The 17,911-nt window shown below is 38.5% G+C and overlaps 1 protein-coding gene across 2 annotated transcripts in view; it reads right to left on the bottom strand.

Annotated features, from left to right (window-relative positions):
• LRRC40 (leucine rich repeat containing 40) overlaps positions 1-17,911 on the bottom strand; it is a 54,879-nt gene that overhangs the window by 31,414 nt on the left and 5,554 nt on the right. For both annotated transcript variants that reach the window (XM_051857622.2, XM_070078279.1), the window contains exons 2-5: positions 11,740-11,921; positions 9,624-9,697; positions 7,380-7,509; positions 5,083-5,206 (exon numbers count right to left, since the gene is read on the bottom strand). In XM_051857622.2, the coding sequence (XP_051713582.1) occupies positions 5,083-5,206; positions 7,380-7,509; positions 9,624-9,697; positions 11,740-11,921 (510 nt within the window). The remainder of the gene's footprint in view (positions 1-5,082; positions 5,207-7,379; positions 7,510-9,623; positions 9,698-11,739; positions 11,922-17,911) is intronic.

The raw sequence follows: 17,911 nt of genomic DNA, 5'->3' as shown, positions 1-17,911 counted from the left end.
GAAGACTTTTCTCTCTGTCTCTCTCTCTCACTGTCCACTCTGCCTGTCAAAAAACAAAAACAAAAACAAACAAAAAAAGAGTTATTTACTTATTTGAAAGGTAAGAGTTACAGAGAGAGAAGGGGAAAGACAGAGAAAGAGATCTTCCATCCACTGGTTCATCCCCAAATGGACACAACAGCTTGAAACCAAGAGCCTGGAACTCCATACGGTTTGCCCATGTGGATATGGGTAGCAGAGGCCCAACCACTCGGACATCTTCAAGCTGCTTTTCCAGGTGCATTAGCAGGGAGGTGGATCGAAAGTGGAACAGCTGAGACTTGAACCAGTGATCACATGGGATGCAGGCATAGCAAAATGGTAGCTTAACCTGCTTCTCCAGATCTGCTTTCCCAGATTATCTTTGTAATAGATTAAAAAAAAAAAAAAGTTTTCAGCCAGCGCCGTGGCTCAATAGGCTATCCTCCACCTGGGGAGCGAACTAAAGGATGGAAGATCTTTTTCTCTTTGTCTCTCTCTCTCTCTCTCTCTGTAACTCTACCACTCAAATAAATAAATAAATAATTTTTTTAAAGAAAAAAAGAGATACCTAATGTAATTTAACACATACAAAACCCTTGCATTCTAGTTGTATAAATGATGCCAAGTAACTGGCTACTGGTAGCTTTGACACATCTATTTTAGGTGAGTTAATTTTTTGAGAAAAAGTTTTGGAGTTCTATATATTCCTTCCCATTCTTCCATTCATCCATATAGCCTCCTCTTCATTCTCCCTGTATTCTTTCCTCCCTTTCTACTTTTTGACTTAAACGCTTTTCCTAACACCTAAGCTAACATTCCTAATAAGAAAGTATACTATAGCTCAAGAAGAATGTCTTTAAAAAAAAAAAGATTTATTTATTTTGAGAGTCAAAGTCAAAGAAAAAGAGGGAGAGACAGAGAGATCTTCCATCTTATGGCTCAGTCGCCAAATGACCCCAACAGCCAGGTCTAGGCCCAGGAGCCAGGAGCTTCATCCAAGTCTCCCATGTGGGTGGTAGAGGCCCAAACAGTTGGGCCACCCTCCACAGCTTTTCCCATGCCATTAGCAGGGAGCCGGATCTGAAGTTGAGAAGCTGAGACATGAACATGAATGCCCATATGAGATGCAGGCAGCTTTACGTGCTAAGCCACAACACCAGCCTCCCAAAGCATGGCTTATTATAGAATCTCTCTTATTCCTTTCCTTCTTTCTTAAAAGGCAGAACAGAAAACAAAAATGGAAAAAAATAAAGGTTTTCCCTCCCTAAAACTAATAAGCAATTTTTATCTTAATCTGTATCATAGATTCTTCCATTTATAAACTCACTCCCAATGCTCTAACTCGATGTTCACAAATGTATTTTGGGTTACACAGGACCATATAAATCTAAAATATTGTTTTGGGATATGATCATTAATAGTCAAATATCTATATATATTCTTCTAATGATAGATTAAAAGCATCATTATCATTCCTAAGAAATAGAAGACATCTGATCATTTATTATACAGGGTGTTAGAAAAATGGCTATAAACAGTATTTTTCTATCAATTTCTCTGCTTGTTCCAACGTCTCAAGGTATTTCTACCCACATTAATGAAAAAGAACCCATGTTTCTTATATCCTCATTCCAGATATATTTTATGTTTAGTTCTTCATTATAACAGCTTTATGGAAAAATGACATTGACAAGCAGAATCTTACACTTAAATGAATTGTAGGGGGCCAGCGCTGTGGTATAGTGGGCTAAGCCTCTGCCTATGGTGCTAGCATCCCATATGGGCACAGGTTCTAATCCCAGCTGCTCCACTTCCAATCCAGCTCTCTGCTACGGCCTGGGAAAGCAGTAGAAGATGACCCAAGTCCTTGGGCCCCTGCACCCACATGGGGCCCCTGAAGAAGCTCCTGGCTCCGGATTGGCACAGCTGCAACTGTTGCGGCCAGTTGGGGAGTGACCAGTGATGGAAGACCTCTCTCTCTCTCTCTTTCTGCCTCTGCCTCTCCTCTCTCAGTGTAACTGACTTTCAATAAATAAATAAATCTTTACAAAAAAAAAAAAAAAAAAAGGGAACCAGTTCTAATCCTGGCTGCTCCTCTTCTGATCCAGCTCTCTACTATGGCCTGGGAAAGCAGTGGAAGATGGCCCAAGTCTGGGCCCCTGCACCCACATGGGAGATCTGGAAGAAGCTCCTGGTTCCTTGGCTTAGGATTGGCCCAGCTCTGGCCATTGTGGACATTTGGGGAGTGAACCAGTGGATGGAAGACCTTTCTCTCTGTCTCTCCCTTTCTCTGTCTGTAACTCTGCCTCTCAAATAAATAAATCTTCAAAAACTGTATAAAAAATGAATTTAAAAAGATATTTTTGAGATATCTGAATAGTATTTTCATAACATAAAAGCCCTGGCCTGAAGTGCCCGCATCCCAAAGGGGGAACAGTTCTAGTCCCTGCTCCTCTTCCATAGCTCTCTGCTATGGCCTGGGATAGCAGTAGAAGATGGCCCAAGTCCTTGGGCCCCCGCACCCACATGGGAGACTTGGAAGAAGCTCCTGGCTCCTGGCTTCGGATCAGCTGAGCTCTGGCTGTTGCAGCCATCTGGAGAGTGAACCAGCAGATGAAAGACCTCTTTCTCTGTCTCTACCTTTCTCTGTAATTCTTTCAAATAAATAAAAAATAAATCTTAAAAAAAAAAAAAAAGAACTTTTTCTTTGAAAGACACACACACACACACTATAGGTTCACTCCCCAAATGCCCACAACAGCCAAAGCTAGGTAGGCTGAACCCAGGAGTCAGGAACTCAATCTGTGTCTCATACGAGTGCATGAGTGGCAGGTACCCAGTTACTTCAGCCATTACCTGCTGCTTCCCAGGATTTCCATTAGCAAGAAACTGGGATGGAGAGCAGAGCCTGTACTCAAATGCAGGCATTCTAAAATGCAGGATGTGGCTATCTCAAGCAGCAGCTTAACCACTGCACCAAATGCTTGCAGCCCTGTGACCGTTTTCAAGACCCCTTATACTTGTATCCTGTATAAAGGTTCCCCTAAAGTACCAAACTGATTTATTACAGATTTAATTTGTATATTCATTTTATAAATGACATTCATTAAAGTAAAACAGTTTTACAAATTCACCTCAAAATTATCTGGAACAACAGTAGAAAATCACTTCTATGGCTTCTGTTACAAAGGTTTAAAACAATGAAGAAAGCTTACATACAATTATGAAAAAAGGACCAGATAAGTCTACAGCTGAAACACAGTGCAGCCATCAACCAAGAAATAGTAATAGCTCACCTTTAAATAAAAAAAAAAAAGGCAAACCAAAACAAACGACAACAACAAAAAAAACTATAAGTTTTTTTTTAAATTTATTTGACAGGTAGAGTTATAGACAGTGTGAGAGAGAGACAGAAAGGTCTTCCTTGCGTTGGTTTACCCCTAAATGGCCACTACGGCCGGAGCTGCACTGATCTGAAGCCAGGAGCCAGGTGCTTCTTCCTGGTCTCCCATGCGGGTACAGCAGCCCAAGTACTTGGGTCATCCTCCATTGCCTTCCCAGGCCACAGCAGAGAGCTGGACTGGAAGAGGAGCAACCGGGACTAGAACCCAGTGCCCATATGGGATGCCGGCACCGCAAGCGGAGGATTAACCAAGTGAGCCATGGTGCCGGCCACAAAACTGTAAGATTTTAATCTCTGAATTCTAAGATGAGAGATGACAAAATATGCTTATTTAAAAGGTACTGCCAGCATTGTGGCATAGTGGGTAAACCTGCCTCCTGTGACACCTGCATCCCATATAGCGCTGGTTTGAGTCCCAGCTGTTCTGATTCCACTCCAGCTCCTGCTAATGGCCTAGGAAAAGCAGAAGATGGCCCAGGTGTTTTGGCCCCTCCACCCACTTGGGAGACCTGGATGAAGCTTCTGGCTCCTAACTTTGGCCTGGCCCAGTGCTGGTCATTTCAGTCAACTGGGGAGTGAACCAGCAGATGGATGTTCGCTCTTACTCTCTCTCTCTCTCTCTCTCTGTAACTCTTTCAAAATAAATAAATGAATATTTTTAAAATCTGTTGATATAGCACAATTACTCAAGTAAATGTTGAATCAATGCATAGTAAAAGGGGATAATATTTATATTAAAATTAAGTAAGTAAATAAAAGGTATGAAAATGTGCCTTCTTAAGGGAGCAGATGTTATGGTGCAGTGCATTAAGCCTCTTCTTGGGATCCCTAGATCCCACATCAAAGTGTTGGCTGAGTTCTGCCTACTCCACTTCTGATCCAGCTCCCTGCCCATGTGCCTGAGAAGCAGTGGGTGATAGCCCACGTACTGGAGTTCCTGCCACCCATGTGGAAAACTAGATGGAGCTCTTGGCTCCTGACATTAGCCTGGCCCAGTCCAGCTGTTGCAGTCATCTTTGGGGTGAACCAGCAGATGGAAGCTCGCTTGCTCACGTGCTGTCTCCCTCTTTCTCTCTGCCTTTCAAAAAGTTAATAAATCTTTTTAAAAATATACCTTAATTTTTATCCCTTAATAGTTGCTCTACAATACTTTAAATATGATTATTTAATGGTAAATTTTAAAAGAACAAATAAATTTTTGACACTTTGTTTTTTGGAAAAGGATTAACAATCTTAGCTCTCAGATAAAACAAGATTATTTCTCAACATTATTACTTTGGGACCATGAGGAGGGTATAGCTATAATATAACCACATATTACAGGTAGATTCATCCCTGAGAAGGAAATAAACTCTTGGTAAATATTTAAGGGATGAATAAAAATATAGCATAGCTCAAAACCTTAATTTCTCAAGTATATCATTTTACTACAATTCATAATTGTATTTTCTTTTCCTCTTTTTTGTATTCCTAAACATTTCTTCAGTGGTAATTCTTTAGGGAATTGTTAGACAACAATGACTACTTGCTACTGTCTGCACTTACTATCACGAAAATTATTTATTCCTTTATTTTTATGTAACCATATTCAAAACTATTATTCTAAATGCAATTTGCACCACATTCAACTTTATGTTGTTAACAAAATAGAGATTTACTTTTCATTCTACTGATTTCTGCTGGCAAACTCTTCAAATGATTGCTGGAAAGATTGATTCGCACCAGACCGGACAGAGAAGAAAATCCAGCGGAAATCGTTGTAAGACGATTGTTTGAAAGATCCTTCAAAAAGAGAAAGACAGAATAAATAAGTATATGAGTGAATAGAAAAAGAAATAAATAATTACTAAAGGGGATTTCAGAATTTTGAATAAATTTTACATAAAAGAGATTACTTCACAGGTGCGAAGCTTTGCAACCTTCATACACCAAAATTTTCACAGAGCATCAGTCATGTCAATATTATTTTTCATTATCTTAAGCCCTACTATTGTGCACCAATGTAATACATAGGCATTGGAATGAATTCTAACTTCAAATGGTTTTAATTAAAAGTTTCTTTTAAAACTAAGTCATGAAATATTATATATGATGTTTTTAATGCATAAAATAATTTGTTCATCTAATACTTATTGAGCACCTACTATAAAATTAAGCACATTACAGGAGCAACCATAATGTGAGTTGAAAAATATCTGTAAGAAAAATTTCTGGGGCTGGAGCTGTGGCGTAGCAGATTAAGCCACCACTGGTGGCACCCACAGTCTGCATCAGAATGCTGGTTTGAGTTCCAGGTACTCCCTACACTGAGGAACATAGAACATAGGCCACAGAACATAGGCCAAATACTTCAGCCCCTGACACCCAGGATCTGTATGCAATTCCATGCTCTTGGCTTTCACCTAGCTCAGCCCTGGCTGTTACAGGCATGTGATGATTGGACCAGTGGATGGAAAAATCCTTATCTCTTCCTCTCTCTGTATGTCACCCTACCTTTCAAATAAATAAATAAATCCTAAAAAAAATCTTGGAATAAAAATAGAGCTAAAAAATGGCCATTTCAATTTTTGAAGAAAAAAATACTCTGATTCTGCTAATCTCAGCAAGATTGTTTTAACTAAGATCAGAAGTGTGCTGTTTTTACTCATTCAAGCTTACTTAATGAATCTTTATACATCATTTCTTTTGATCTTCAGTTCTTTCCTTTTTTCCCTTAAACAGTGATAAGAGAACTTTTTTTAAAAAATGCTCTACTATCAGAAAGTGCTAGATAGAGGCAGTGGCAATAATGAAAAAGAAAAGTGGCTTTAAGGAATTGTTCTCTGAAAACTTTCAATTAGTCTAACATTAAACACATTAAACTCTGAAGTAATTGAAAAGATAAAAAATGTAAAAATGTTGTATTAGCTGATTTTTAAAAGTCATACTGTGCCTTTATGAACACAATTCAAATGAATCATCCTTTCATTATGCAAATAATTTTCTGGGAACTCTTACAGGGGAAACAGGAAACTGTTTATTACAAGGATTCCTTTCAGTTTTCAACTAACTAGACTACCTTTTTTATTTTTAAATAAATCATTGCTTTCTAATTTTTATAAAATTTAACGAATGTTTGAACAAAAAGATGATGTCTCCTCCCTCCATGGTTCATTTTATCTATCTTTGCCAAACCTTATTTTAAAAAATAGAAATATTTGTAAATATATTTTCCAAACCTTATTTTGTAACTATAGAAAAAAGTATACCTTATAATGGAATCTTAATCCCCTGATGGCAAAGTGGGAAAAAAAATAAAAGAGAGAGATGTACTTTGTAGGCAGATTGACTTACATCCAAACACTGATTTTGCTATAATTAGTTGTATGATTTTTGTCAAATTTCCTTTTTTTCAAGTAAACCTTAATTTATTTGTGTATTAGAGAATAAAACTACCCACTTTGCCATATGTAAAGAATAAAGCAAAGTGCCTACAGATTTTTTGTTTGTTCCTAATTGCATGATTAAAATAGTACTTGTGTTGCAGCATGGTTATCTCTAGGATAACTGAAAAAAATGGAATGAAAAATTTTCCAAGAAGTGAGGCCATTTGAAAAATAGGGAAGACAATGCAGGCACTGAAAGGATTATCTGGACACTCAACTGGACAGTAGGGCCATATGTGACATATGAAGGAGAAAACTAGAATGGGTGTCAAAGTACTAAAGACAAGAAATAAAGAAACTTGGACTAACAAAGTCTTCCTCACTAACCCTTTCCGAACCTCTACTCTGAAATTAAAACATAAAGTAGATCAACTAATGTAGGAGAAACAAGTCTACAATGACTTGATCTAGTCACAAAATAAGTTGTCCATATCCTCACTGTTTCCATTATCTATACAATTCCTCAACATGATGAAAAATCCTACCAGCAACAAATTGTACAAAAATACACACAAGAAATGACAGCTTACTAAATCTTCTAGACTGGAAAGTTGTTCAAATCCCTCTGGTATGACAGCTAGTTCATTATGCTGAAGATACAAACTCTTCAGATTTCTTAGATTTGTAATTTCTTCAGGAAGTATTTTCAGTTTGTTATGGCTATTGATTGAAAAAATAAATTTTGAATAAGTTGGTGACAACATAAATATTCCTCAAAGACTTTTTTGATAACCAAATACATAGAATCACTACAAAATGAAATATGGTTACTAATTTTAAGTATATTTCAAAATTAAAATCCCAAAATATACTTTCATTAAAATAACAGTAATCTAAAGTAAGCAAATTGAAGTTCCAAAGCAAAACAACAATGAAACAACTAAATTTAAGTAATTTGTGAGTTTTTGATTGCGTGTTGATAATCAATTCTTGATTTTACTTTGCAATGTAAAAAAGGACTTAACAGACCCTCATTTTTTTTTTATACTACATCTGGGTTTTAGAATTTTCAGAAATATGTGTAGAAGAAGCTCCAATGTGGTCCTAAACAATTAGCATTTCTTTTTGTGCTATTATTTTTGCTGATTCACTAAATGAGGACTGCTATTTTTAAGGACTGTATTCCCTACAACCAACTAACTTTCCTCCAGAAAACAAACAAATATATTACGTTAGAGAGATTTTTGTAACTACATCTATTTTATAAAATAGTTTTTCGAGCTATGTTTTAAGTATCTTTTATTTCTTCTTCTCAATGAAACCTTCTCTAATCTCCTTTCTTCTAATCAGCGTCTACATAACACAAACAAGACAAAGTTATTCTAGCTCAAAAAGTCTGGGCGTGTACTAGGGGGCAAAAGGTGTTGCCTTAGCCACCTAGCCTCACAGATACCTATCCATAGTAATGCCAAAAACACACCTATGGAACTCCAGGAGTCTTTAAAACTTTAAAAATTACTAATATTAAAATTTATGAAATATTTCATCAATAGTCAAAGAATTATTTTCCATTTCTTCTTTACTGTTCAAAATCTAGGTACTTTTTAGATTATCTGGGTAACATAAAAGGTGGTATTTTCTAAATTTAGGACCATTAAAAATTATTTCATACAACAGAAAGCATTTTTAAAAAATCAACTGGCATTAAATTCATAAAACCAGAAAAACATAAAGGAAATATTTTTTTTAATTTTTATTTTCCTATTATTTTTAAAGCAGACAGAGAGATGCTTCAACTGCTAGTTCATTTTTTTTTTTTTTTTGACAGGCAGAGTAGACAGTGAGAGAGAGAGAGAGAGAGAGAAAGGTCTTCCTTTGCCGTTGGTTCACCCTCCAATGGCCGCCGCGGCCGGCGCACCGCGCTGATCCGATGGCAGGAGCCAGGAGCCAGGTGCTTTTCCTGGTCTCCCATGGGGTGCAGGGCCCAAGCACCTGGGCCATCCTCCACTGCACTCCCTGGCCACAGCAGAGGGCTGGCCTGGAAGAGGGGCAACCGGGACAGAATCCGGTGCCCCAACCGGGACTAGAACCCGGTGTGCCGGCGCCGCTAGGCGGAGGATTAGCCTAGTGAGCCGCGGCGCCGGCTGGTAGTTCATTCCTCAAATGCCAATAACAACCAGAGCTGAACCAAGCCAGAGCCAAGAGTCTATAATTCAATTCAGGTCTCCCATGTGGGGGACAGGGACACAAGTACTGAACTATCTAGCACTGCTTCCCAAGGCGCACATTAACAGGAAGCTGGATTGGAAACAAAGAGGCCAAGATTTGAAGCAGGAACTCCAATATGGGCTGCAGGTAATCCAAGTGGCATCTTACCTGCTGAAAGAAACACTAGTCCCCATATAGCCAATTGTAAAATAAAAAATAAGGAAAGGCATTTGGTGTAACCGTTAAGATGTCCTTGGGAAGTCTACATTCCCTACTAGAATGTCTGGGTTCAAGTCCCAACTCAGTGTCCAATCTAGCTTCCTGTTAATGCAGAAACTGGGAGGTAGTAGTGGTAATGAGTCACTGCAACTCTCATGAGAGACAGCATTGAGTTCTGAGCTATTGGCTTCCACCCAGCCTAGCCCTGGCTATTGCATAGATGAATCAGCAGTCTCTCTCTTTCTTGGTCTCTCTGCCTTTCAAATAAAATAAAATGTAATAAAATAACACAAACAATCTTTTGCTATAACTATGTTTTGAGAAAACATAATTTCTTATGTTTTGGAAAAAAATTTAATATTAGATGTATATCATAATAACATTAAAAATAAAAGTTTACATCTTACCTGACATTAAGTTTCTGAAGGTTTTCTAACTCTCTTATAGCAGAAGGAAGAGTTGTCAGCTGATTATCATGTATCTAAAATTATTTAAAAAATGAAGTCAATATTCTTAGGCTTATAATTAACAATATATTTGTTTTGCCATTATACAAAAATATTCACCAGTAATCTCTATTCTTCTAACTCAATAGCAATGATTTAGGCTGTTAGTAATTTGCTCAATGTTTAAAAGAAGAAAGGGTGGGGGCAGGCATTTGGTGTAGTAGTTAAAATACTGCTTGAGATGCTTACATGTAACATTGGGGCATCTATTCTGAGTCCTACCTCTGCTTCTGATCCAGCTTCCTGATAATGCACATCCTGGGAAGTGGTGAATGTTGGTTCAAGTACTTGGGTCCCTGCCACCCATGTGGGAGACTGGCTCTGGCCTGGCTCAGCCCTGCGTGTTGCAGGTATTTGGGGAGTGAACCAGTAAATGAACTTTCTCTGTGTGTGTGTCTTTCAAATAAAATGAAAATAGATTTTTAAAGAAAATTTTAAAAAGAAACATGGTTTGAAATCAACCAAATTGCTCTTCAGAAATTATAAAATGATAGAACATACATTTTAAAGATTACAAAAAAAGAAAAAGAAATGTTATCTCAATGAGTAGAGTTTGAATTTAAATGAGACATGGAGTCTGGAACTAACAGCCCTCTGATGATATGATGTATGTCAACATATGAAAAAATGACACAAGAAGGGAAAGGGGGACTTTTTGCATGTGCTTACAGAATCTTCCTGTTCTTTAAGGTAAAAAAAAAAAACCTCTGAGAAAACCAATCTATTCATTTTATAAATAAAGAAAAGAAAAACTTCTCCAGAAATGCAACTATTTAGAACTAACCTTTCATACATGAGTTGAAGGGTTTTTGATATTATTTTTTAAAGTCTGCAAATCCTGAAATGAACTACTACTCATTCACTTCACCACAACACACAGTAACCAGACATTAAAAACACAGTCCCTCAGGACTGGACTGTGGCATAATGGGTAAGACTGCCACCTGCAGTGCCGGCATTCACAGGGGCAATGGTTTGAGTCCTGGCTGCTCCACTTCTGATCCAGCTCTCTGCTGTGGCCTGGGAAAGCAGTAGAAGAAGGCCCAAGTCCTTGGACCCCTGCACCCATGTGGGAGGCCCGGAGGAAGCTCCTGGCTCCTGGCTTCAGATCAGTGCAGCCCCAGCCGATGCGGCCATCTCAGGAGTGACCCAGCAGATGGAAGACCTCTCAAACAAATACATAAATCTTAAAAAAAAATCCCTCAATAAAAACACTGAAATTTAAGTTTATTTGAAAGTCAAAAGAGTTACACAGAGAGAGGAGAGGCAGAGAGAGAGAGAGGTCTTTGAGAGAGAGGTCTTCCATCTGATGGTTCACTCCCCAATTGGCCATGCAGATGCAAAGCCAGGAGCCAGGAGCCAAGAGCTTCTTCCAGGTCTCCCACGCAGGTGCAGGGGCCCAAGGACTTGGGCCATTTTCTACTGCTTTCCCAGGCCACAGCAGAGAGCTGGATCAGAAGTGGAGCAGCCAGGTCTCGAACCGGCACCCATAAAGGATGCCAGCGCTTCAGGCCAGGGCGTTAATCTGCTGTGCTACAGCGCTGGCCCCTAAATTCAATAATTTAAGCTAATGACATTGCAGGCAAGTTATAAAAATAAAAAAAAAACTGTCCTAAATATTGTATGTGCTTTACTATCCATAATAATAATGATGTTTGCAAAAAAGTAAATAAAGATGAGCAAAAGCAACCACTTGTTAAATAGTAATTCTGCTTGTATGCATTAGTTCATTTAATTCTAGTAATAATTTTTAAAAATAGGTAGAATTAATCCTTGTTTATAAATGTGGAAGTAAGGCATAGAGATGTAACATTCCCGGAGACACACAGATAATAATTGGCAGCCAGAATTAGAATCCAGTGATCTAATGCTGTGCTCTTAACTATTATGCTGTGTCTAACATAATAATTTGTTATTTATAACTGTATTCTATCAACTCAACTTGAAAGGTTTGCTGCTTCTCAAAGCTTGAATATCTCTTCAACTAATAACCCATATTTATAGTCTGTCAACTTACATCAAGAACAGTCAATGCAGGTAGAAGTCGGAGGTCATCCGCAAGTGACTGAAGCTTGTTGTTCGATATAATTAATTTGGTCAAATCTGTCTGCTCCCACCATCGTTCAGAAGTGCTGAATGAGAGATTCTGATTAGCTTCCTCGGGGACATCCACATTTATTCTCCAGACACATTGAGGCACTATTTCCACCACCACCACACCAAAAAAAAAAAAAAAAAAAAGGTAAGTGACTTATAATACCTAGTTAGCTCAATTACTGAAAATGATTTCTAGAACAATAAATCACCAGAATGAAAGATGATTTTATTCAAAAATTGACTATGTAATATACATTTTACATATTAGATCTCCCTTTAATGTCATTCACTATATTTACTAGTCATTGTATATGACTGCCATATTTTGGCAGATATCTAAGACAAAGAATGGACTCTACCATTATCCCAACAGAGTAACAGTGAAGGCACAGAAATCAACATTTATATGGACTATTGTAAGTTTTATAACAAAGGTATACACCACAGCTCTGAAAAGGCTGGTAAGAATAATAGCTAACACTTACAGCTATTAGGCAATCTCTTTACATATAAACTCATTTAAACTTCATAGTTCTATGACATAGGAGCTATTCTATTCCCGTTTTATACATGAGAGAAATGGGGCACAAAGAGAATATAAAATTTACCATGGATTCCACAGTTAATAAGTACCACAGATGTGATTCAAACCCCTGTAGAGTTATGTTGTCTTGAATTCCATTAATATCTCAGAGGAATATCTAGCTCTGGTAGCTACTCCCTATTTTACCTAACATATTATTTTATTTCTTACTCTGCCACACAAAATTGTGTTATTCTATTAAAGCAGATAACAAGACTGTCCATTTTTTCATTACAAAGCTCCAGAAGGTAGATCACATTAGTGTCATAGGCAAACTATTTTAAGTACAGACTTTCAATTCTTGAAAAAAGTAAGACTATATATAGAGACCTGATATTGATTAAAGCAAATACTGTTTATGCCCTGCTGTCACTATCATTTTAAAATCACAGAATTAAATGGAAAGGCATAGTCAAAGGTTTACATTAAAGACACTGAAACACAATTCAGGATGATTAATGGGATACAATGGTATCATAGAAGCAAGCAAAGCCTCAGAAATCCAGACTTGTACTCATTCCAAACAAACAAAATAATGATTTAATATTAAAATAAATTATCAAATTCCCTCTTTCCCTTTTTTCTAATTGATACTCTGCTTCTCTGGTCTTCTCCAGCAAAGGTGAATAACATATATGTTTCTGTTTGTGGCTGGACATTTCTTTTTAAAACATAGTACAAGGGGCCAGTGCTGTGGTATAGTAGGTTAAGCCTCCACCTGCAGCGCTGGCATACCTGTGGGCACCGGTTTGAGACCTGGCTGCTCCACTTTCGATCCAGCTTCCAGCTATTGGCCTGGGAAAGCAGTGCAAGATGGCTCAAGTGCTTGCGCCCCTGCACCCATGTGGGAGACCCAGAAGAAGCTCCTGGCTCCTGGCTTCAAATCAGGCCAGCCTTGACCATTGCAGCCATTTGGGGAGTGAACCAGCAGATGCAAGACCTCTCTGTCTCTCCCTTTCTTTCTAACTCTGCCTCTTAAATAAATAAATTGTTTAAAAAAAGTAAAAAACAAATCACTTTTCCCAATTGAGAGTAAAATCACTGTAAATTTTATCCTTATTACTTTTATTATTATTTTGATACGTTGGTATAGGTGTTCAAATAGGAACAAGAACCACACATCAGCCAGCAACTAGAATGATAATTGATCTATTCCAAGGAGCCAAATGAAATAGGAACACAAATATTAGATTAAAAATAAATAAATATTACTTATTAAAAAAAGCTACATTATTCTATTTTGGGTTGGTCACCAACGAAAAGCTCCAGAATAAAATGAAAACATAAAAAAAGCAAGATAAAATAATACAAAACATTAAAAAAGAAGATAGATTTTAGAAGCTATATAATTTGCATGATATGCACAATTCTATTCCTAATACCTATACATAAGTATATTAAAACAATTATACATAAAGATCAGTGTAATAACAAGCTGATATTTTGGGATGGAGGCATGTGGAAAGCACAAGAAATTTGTATACAATAAAGGTACCTGTTACACTAAATGAGAACCCACATTTTATCATGTCTATTTCAGACATCTTTACTAACAAAACTTGTCTCACAGGAATTATGAAAGAAAATATAATTATTAATATCATATTGTTACTGAACATGTATCAATTATTGTTAATTCTTTTCCCCATTAATTATTTATGACATATTCCAATTTCTTCCAGGGCTTATAGCATCAAAAACTCATGTCACTATTGCTCCCTGACCAAATGTGAACTACCACTAAAAGGTATATATAAATAATACTTATTATTGAGGAATTCTGTAGAGCTATGCTAAAAGTAGTTTACCGGCCGGCGCAGTGGGTCACTAGGCTAATACTCCACCTGCGGCGCCAGCACTCCAGGTTCTAGTCCCGGTTGGGGCACCGGATTCTGTCCTGGTTGCTCTTCTTCCAGTCAAGCTCTCTGCTGTAGCCTGGGAAGGCAGTGGAGGATGGCCCAAGTGCTTGGGCCCTGACCCGTATGGGAGACCAGGAGAAAGCACCTGGCTCCTGGCTTTGGATCGGCAGTGCGCCGGCCGTAGTGGCGCGGGAGTGAACCAAAGAAAGGAAGACCTTTCTCTCTGTCTCTCTCATTGTCTAACTCTGCCTGTCAAAAAAAAAAAAAAAAAAAGTAGTTTACCAACGTATAAAATAGAAATTATCAGGGTTAAAAACACAGATGTAGGAGCCAGCACTGTGACACAGAAGGTTAAGCCTCTGCCTGCAGCGTAAGCATCCCATATGGGCGTCAGTTCAAGTCTCAGTTGTTCCACTTCCAATTCATCTCCCTGATAATGCAGCTGGAAAAGCAGAGGAAGATGGCTCAAATGCTTGAGCCCCTGCACCCACATGAGCAATCTGGAAGAAGCTCCTGTTCCTGGTCTTTGTCTGGCCCAGGCCCAGGCCTTGCGGCCATCTGAGGAGTGAACCAGCGATATAAGATCCTGATTTCTCTCAATCTCTCTCTCTCTCTCTCTGTCTCTCTCCCTCTCTCCTTCTCTCTGTACCTCTGCCTTATTAACAAAACACAAAACACAGATGTAAAAAAAAAATTACTATGGAATTGGGTTGTGTAAAAGTGTATGTTGTTCAGAGGCTCTCTGTGAGACCTCAGAGGAAAGAAAGGGTCATCAAAGAAGGAGACACTCATCTCTGAAGAGAGAAGAGAACATCCACTTTGCTTATGGCCATGTTCAAATACTGACGGAGTCCAAGGTCACAAAAGGCTTCCACAGCCTTGGCAGCCCATGGCAAGAGACTCGGATGATCACTGACGTCATAAAACAAGTGTTAATTGTTAAAGGAACAACAGTAGTCACTGTTCACTTGCTCCCCAGGTAGGACCTCTGTCCCTATTGAATTGTAATATAAGAATTGACTGCAAATTCTCTTCCTAAACTGTACTCTACATGTTATGTGTGGGTGTGGGTGTAAATTGTTGACATCTATGATTAGCATAGAGTTGGTCCTCTGTATATAAAGTCATACTAAAAATGAATCATAAAGAACAAGGAGATGAGAGAGAGGGAGATGGGATGGGAGCTGGGGGGAGGGGTAATGGGGAAAAGAACCACTATATTCCTAAAGTTGTATCTATGTAAAAATGCATTCATTAAATAAAAATTATTTAAAAAGTGTGTGTTATTTTATATGACTAACTACTGTGTAAATTTCAAACACACAAAATTTTTTAAAAGATTATTTTTATTTATTTGAAAGGTAGAGTTAGTCAGACAGAGGGATAGACAGAAAGAAAGGTCTTCCATCCGCTGGTTCGCTCCCAAAATGGCCAAAATGGCCAGAACTGGGTCAATCCGAAACCAGAAGCCAGGAGCTTCTTCTGGGTCCCTGACAAAGGTGCGAGGGCCCAAGCACTTGGGCCATCTTCCACTGCTTTCCAATGCCATTAACAGAGAGCTGGATTGAAGAAGGACAACCAGAACATGAACCAGTGCCCAAATGGGATGCAGGTACCACAAGTGGAGGTTCAGCCTACTATGTAACAGCGCTGGCCCCTCACCATCAAATACACAAATTTTAAAAACAGTATAATGAATAAAACTTGATGTACCCACCACCTAGAAAATTATGCAACTGATAAAGGATTAATATCCAGAATCTATGAAGAGCTCAAGAAACTTAACAACAACAAACAATCCAGATAAGAAATGAGCAGTTAATAAATGCTGGCAGGAAGGTGGGGAAATGTTGGTGGAATGTAAATTGGTACAGCCACTGTGGAAGACAGTATGGAGATACTTCAGAAATACAGACCAGGGCCAGCACTGTGGAACAGTGGGTAAGGCCGCAGCCTGCAGTGCTGCATCCCATATGGGCACCAGTTCGAGACCCGGCTGCTCCACTTCTGATCCAGCTCTCCGCTTGTGGCCTGGGAAAGCAGTAGAAGACAGCCCAAGTCCTTGGGCCCCTACACCCACGTGGGAGACCTGGAAGAAGCTCCTGGCTCCTGGCTTCAGATTGGTGCACCTCCAGCCGTTGTGGCCAACTGGGGAGTGAACCAGTGGATGGAAGACCTCGCTCTCTTCCTCTCCTTCGCTCTCTGTGTAACTCTGACTTTCAAATAAATAAATAAATCTTAAAAAAAAAAAAAAAAAAGGACCATATGACCCAGCAATCCCACTCTTGGGAATTCACCCAAGGGAACTGAAATCAGCTTATAAAAGAGTTTTCTGTAACCCCATGATAATATTGCAGCTCATTTCACAATAGCTAAGATATGGAATCAACCCTGATGTCCATCAGCTGAAGACTGGATAAAGAAAAATATATACTATGGAATACTACTCAGGGGTTTAAAAAAAAAAAAAAAGAAACCTTGTCTTTTGCAACAAAATGGATGCAACTGGAAACCATTATACTTGGTGAATACGCCAGTCCCATAAAGACAAATACCATATATCTTCCCTGATCTGTGATAACAGAGTACCTAAAAGGTAATATATTGTAGTGAAGTTGACATTTCGAGGTTCAATGATAGTTTACAGACGGGCCAGCACTGTGACATAGTACGCTGAATCTCCACTTGTGGTGCCTGCATCCCATTTGGGCACTGGTTCATGTTTTGGCTGTCCTTCAATCTAGCTCTCTGTTTCTACTGGTGAGGGACAGTACTTTTTCCTACATACTATTTGTTGAACTCAAATTAGTATAGGATCAATCTTATTAAGTACGCTGAATCTTATAAACTGAAAATCTTACAAAGTAAATGGAAAATAGATTTATGTAAAAAATTAAGAGTGGGAATAGGAGAGGGAGGAGGAAGAAGGATGGAAGCATGGGTGGGAGGGGCATTAGGGTGGAAAGTATCACTATGTGCTTAAATTTGTATAAATGAAATACATGAAACTTGTATAACTTAAATAGAATTTATAAACAATTAAAAATAATCTAGAGTAGAAAAAAAAAATTAAATCTGAAGAAGCAGAATCAAGGAAATAAAAAGTGGAACTGGATGAAACAGAAAACAAAGGAAAAGCAATAAAAACTAAGACTTAATTGCTTCAAAAGGTCAGTAAAATTGATAAATCTTTAGATAGAAGAAGAAGAGCAGAAACAAATTACCATAATCTAGAAACAAAGGGAACACTACTACATATTTAGGGTATACATTATTATGAATAAATTTAGGCCAATATATCCAACATCTTAAAAAATAGACAAATTCCTTGAAAGGAAAAAGAAGCACAACAGCAAGAAAAAAACTGAGTAGCTGGGTGTCTATTAAAGAATTGAATTTGTTACTTAAAACATCCTGGAGGGGCTGGCTGGCATTGTGGTGCAGTGGGTCAAAGCCCTGGCCTGAAGCACCAGCATCCCATACGGGCGCCAGTTCTAGTCCCGGCTGCTCCTCTTACAATCCAGCTCTCTGCTATGGCCTGGGATAGTAGTAGAAGGTGGCCCAGGGCTGTCACCGCGGCACAGTAGGTTAACCCTCTGCCTGCAGCACTAGCATTCCCTATGGGCACCAGTTCTAGTCGTGGCTGCTCC

This window comes from Oryctolagus cuniculus, chromosome 7, assembly GCF_964237555.1.
Source record: "Oryctolagus cuniculus chromosome 7, mOryCun1.1, whole genome shotgun sequence".
In the NCBI taxonomy this organism is placed as follows: Eukaryota; Metazoa; Chordata; class Mammalia; order Lagomorpha; family Leporidae; genus Oryctolagus; species Oryctolagus cuniculus.
The sequence above is the reverse complement of the archived record's forward strand: the minus strand, read 5'-3'. Positions and strand labels throughout refer to the sequence as shown.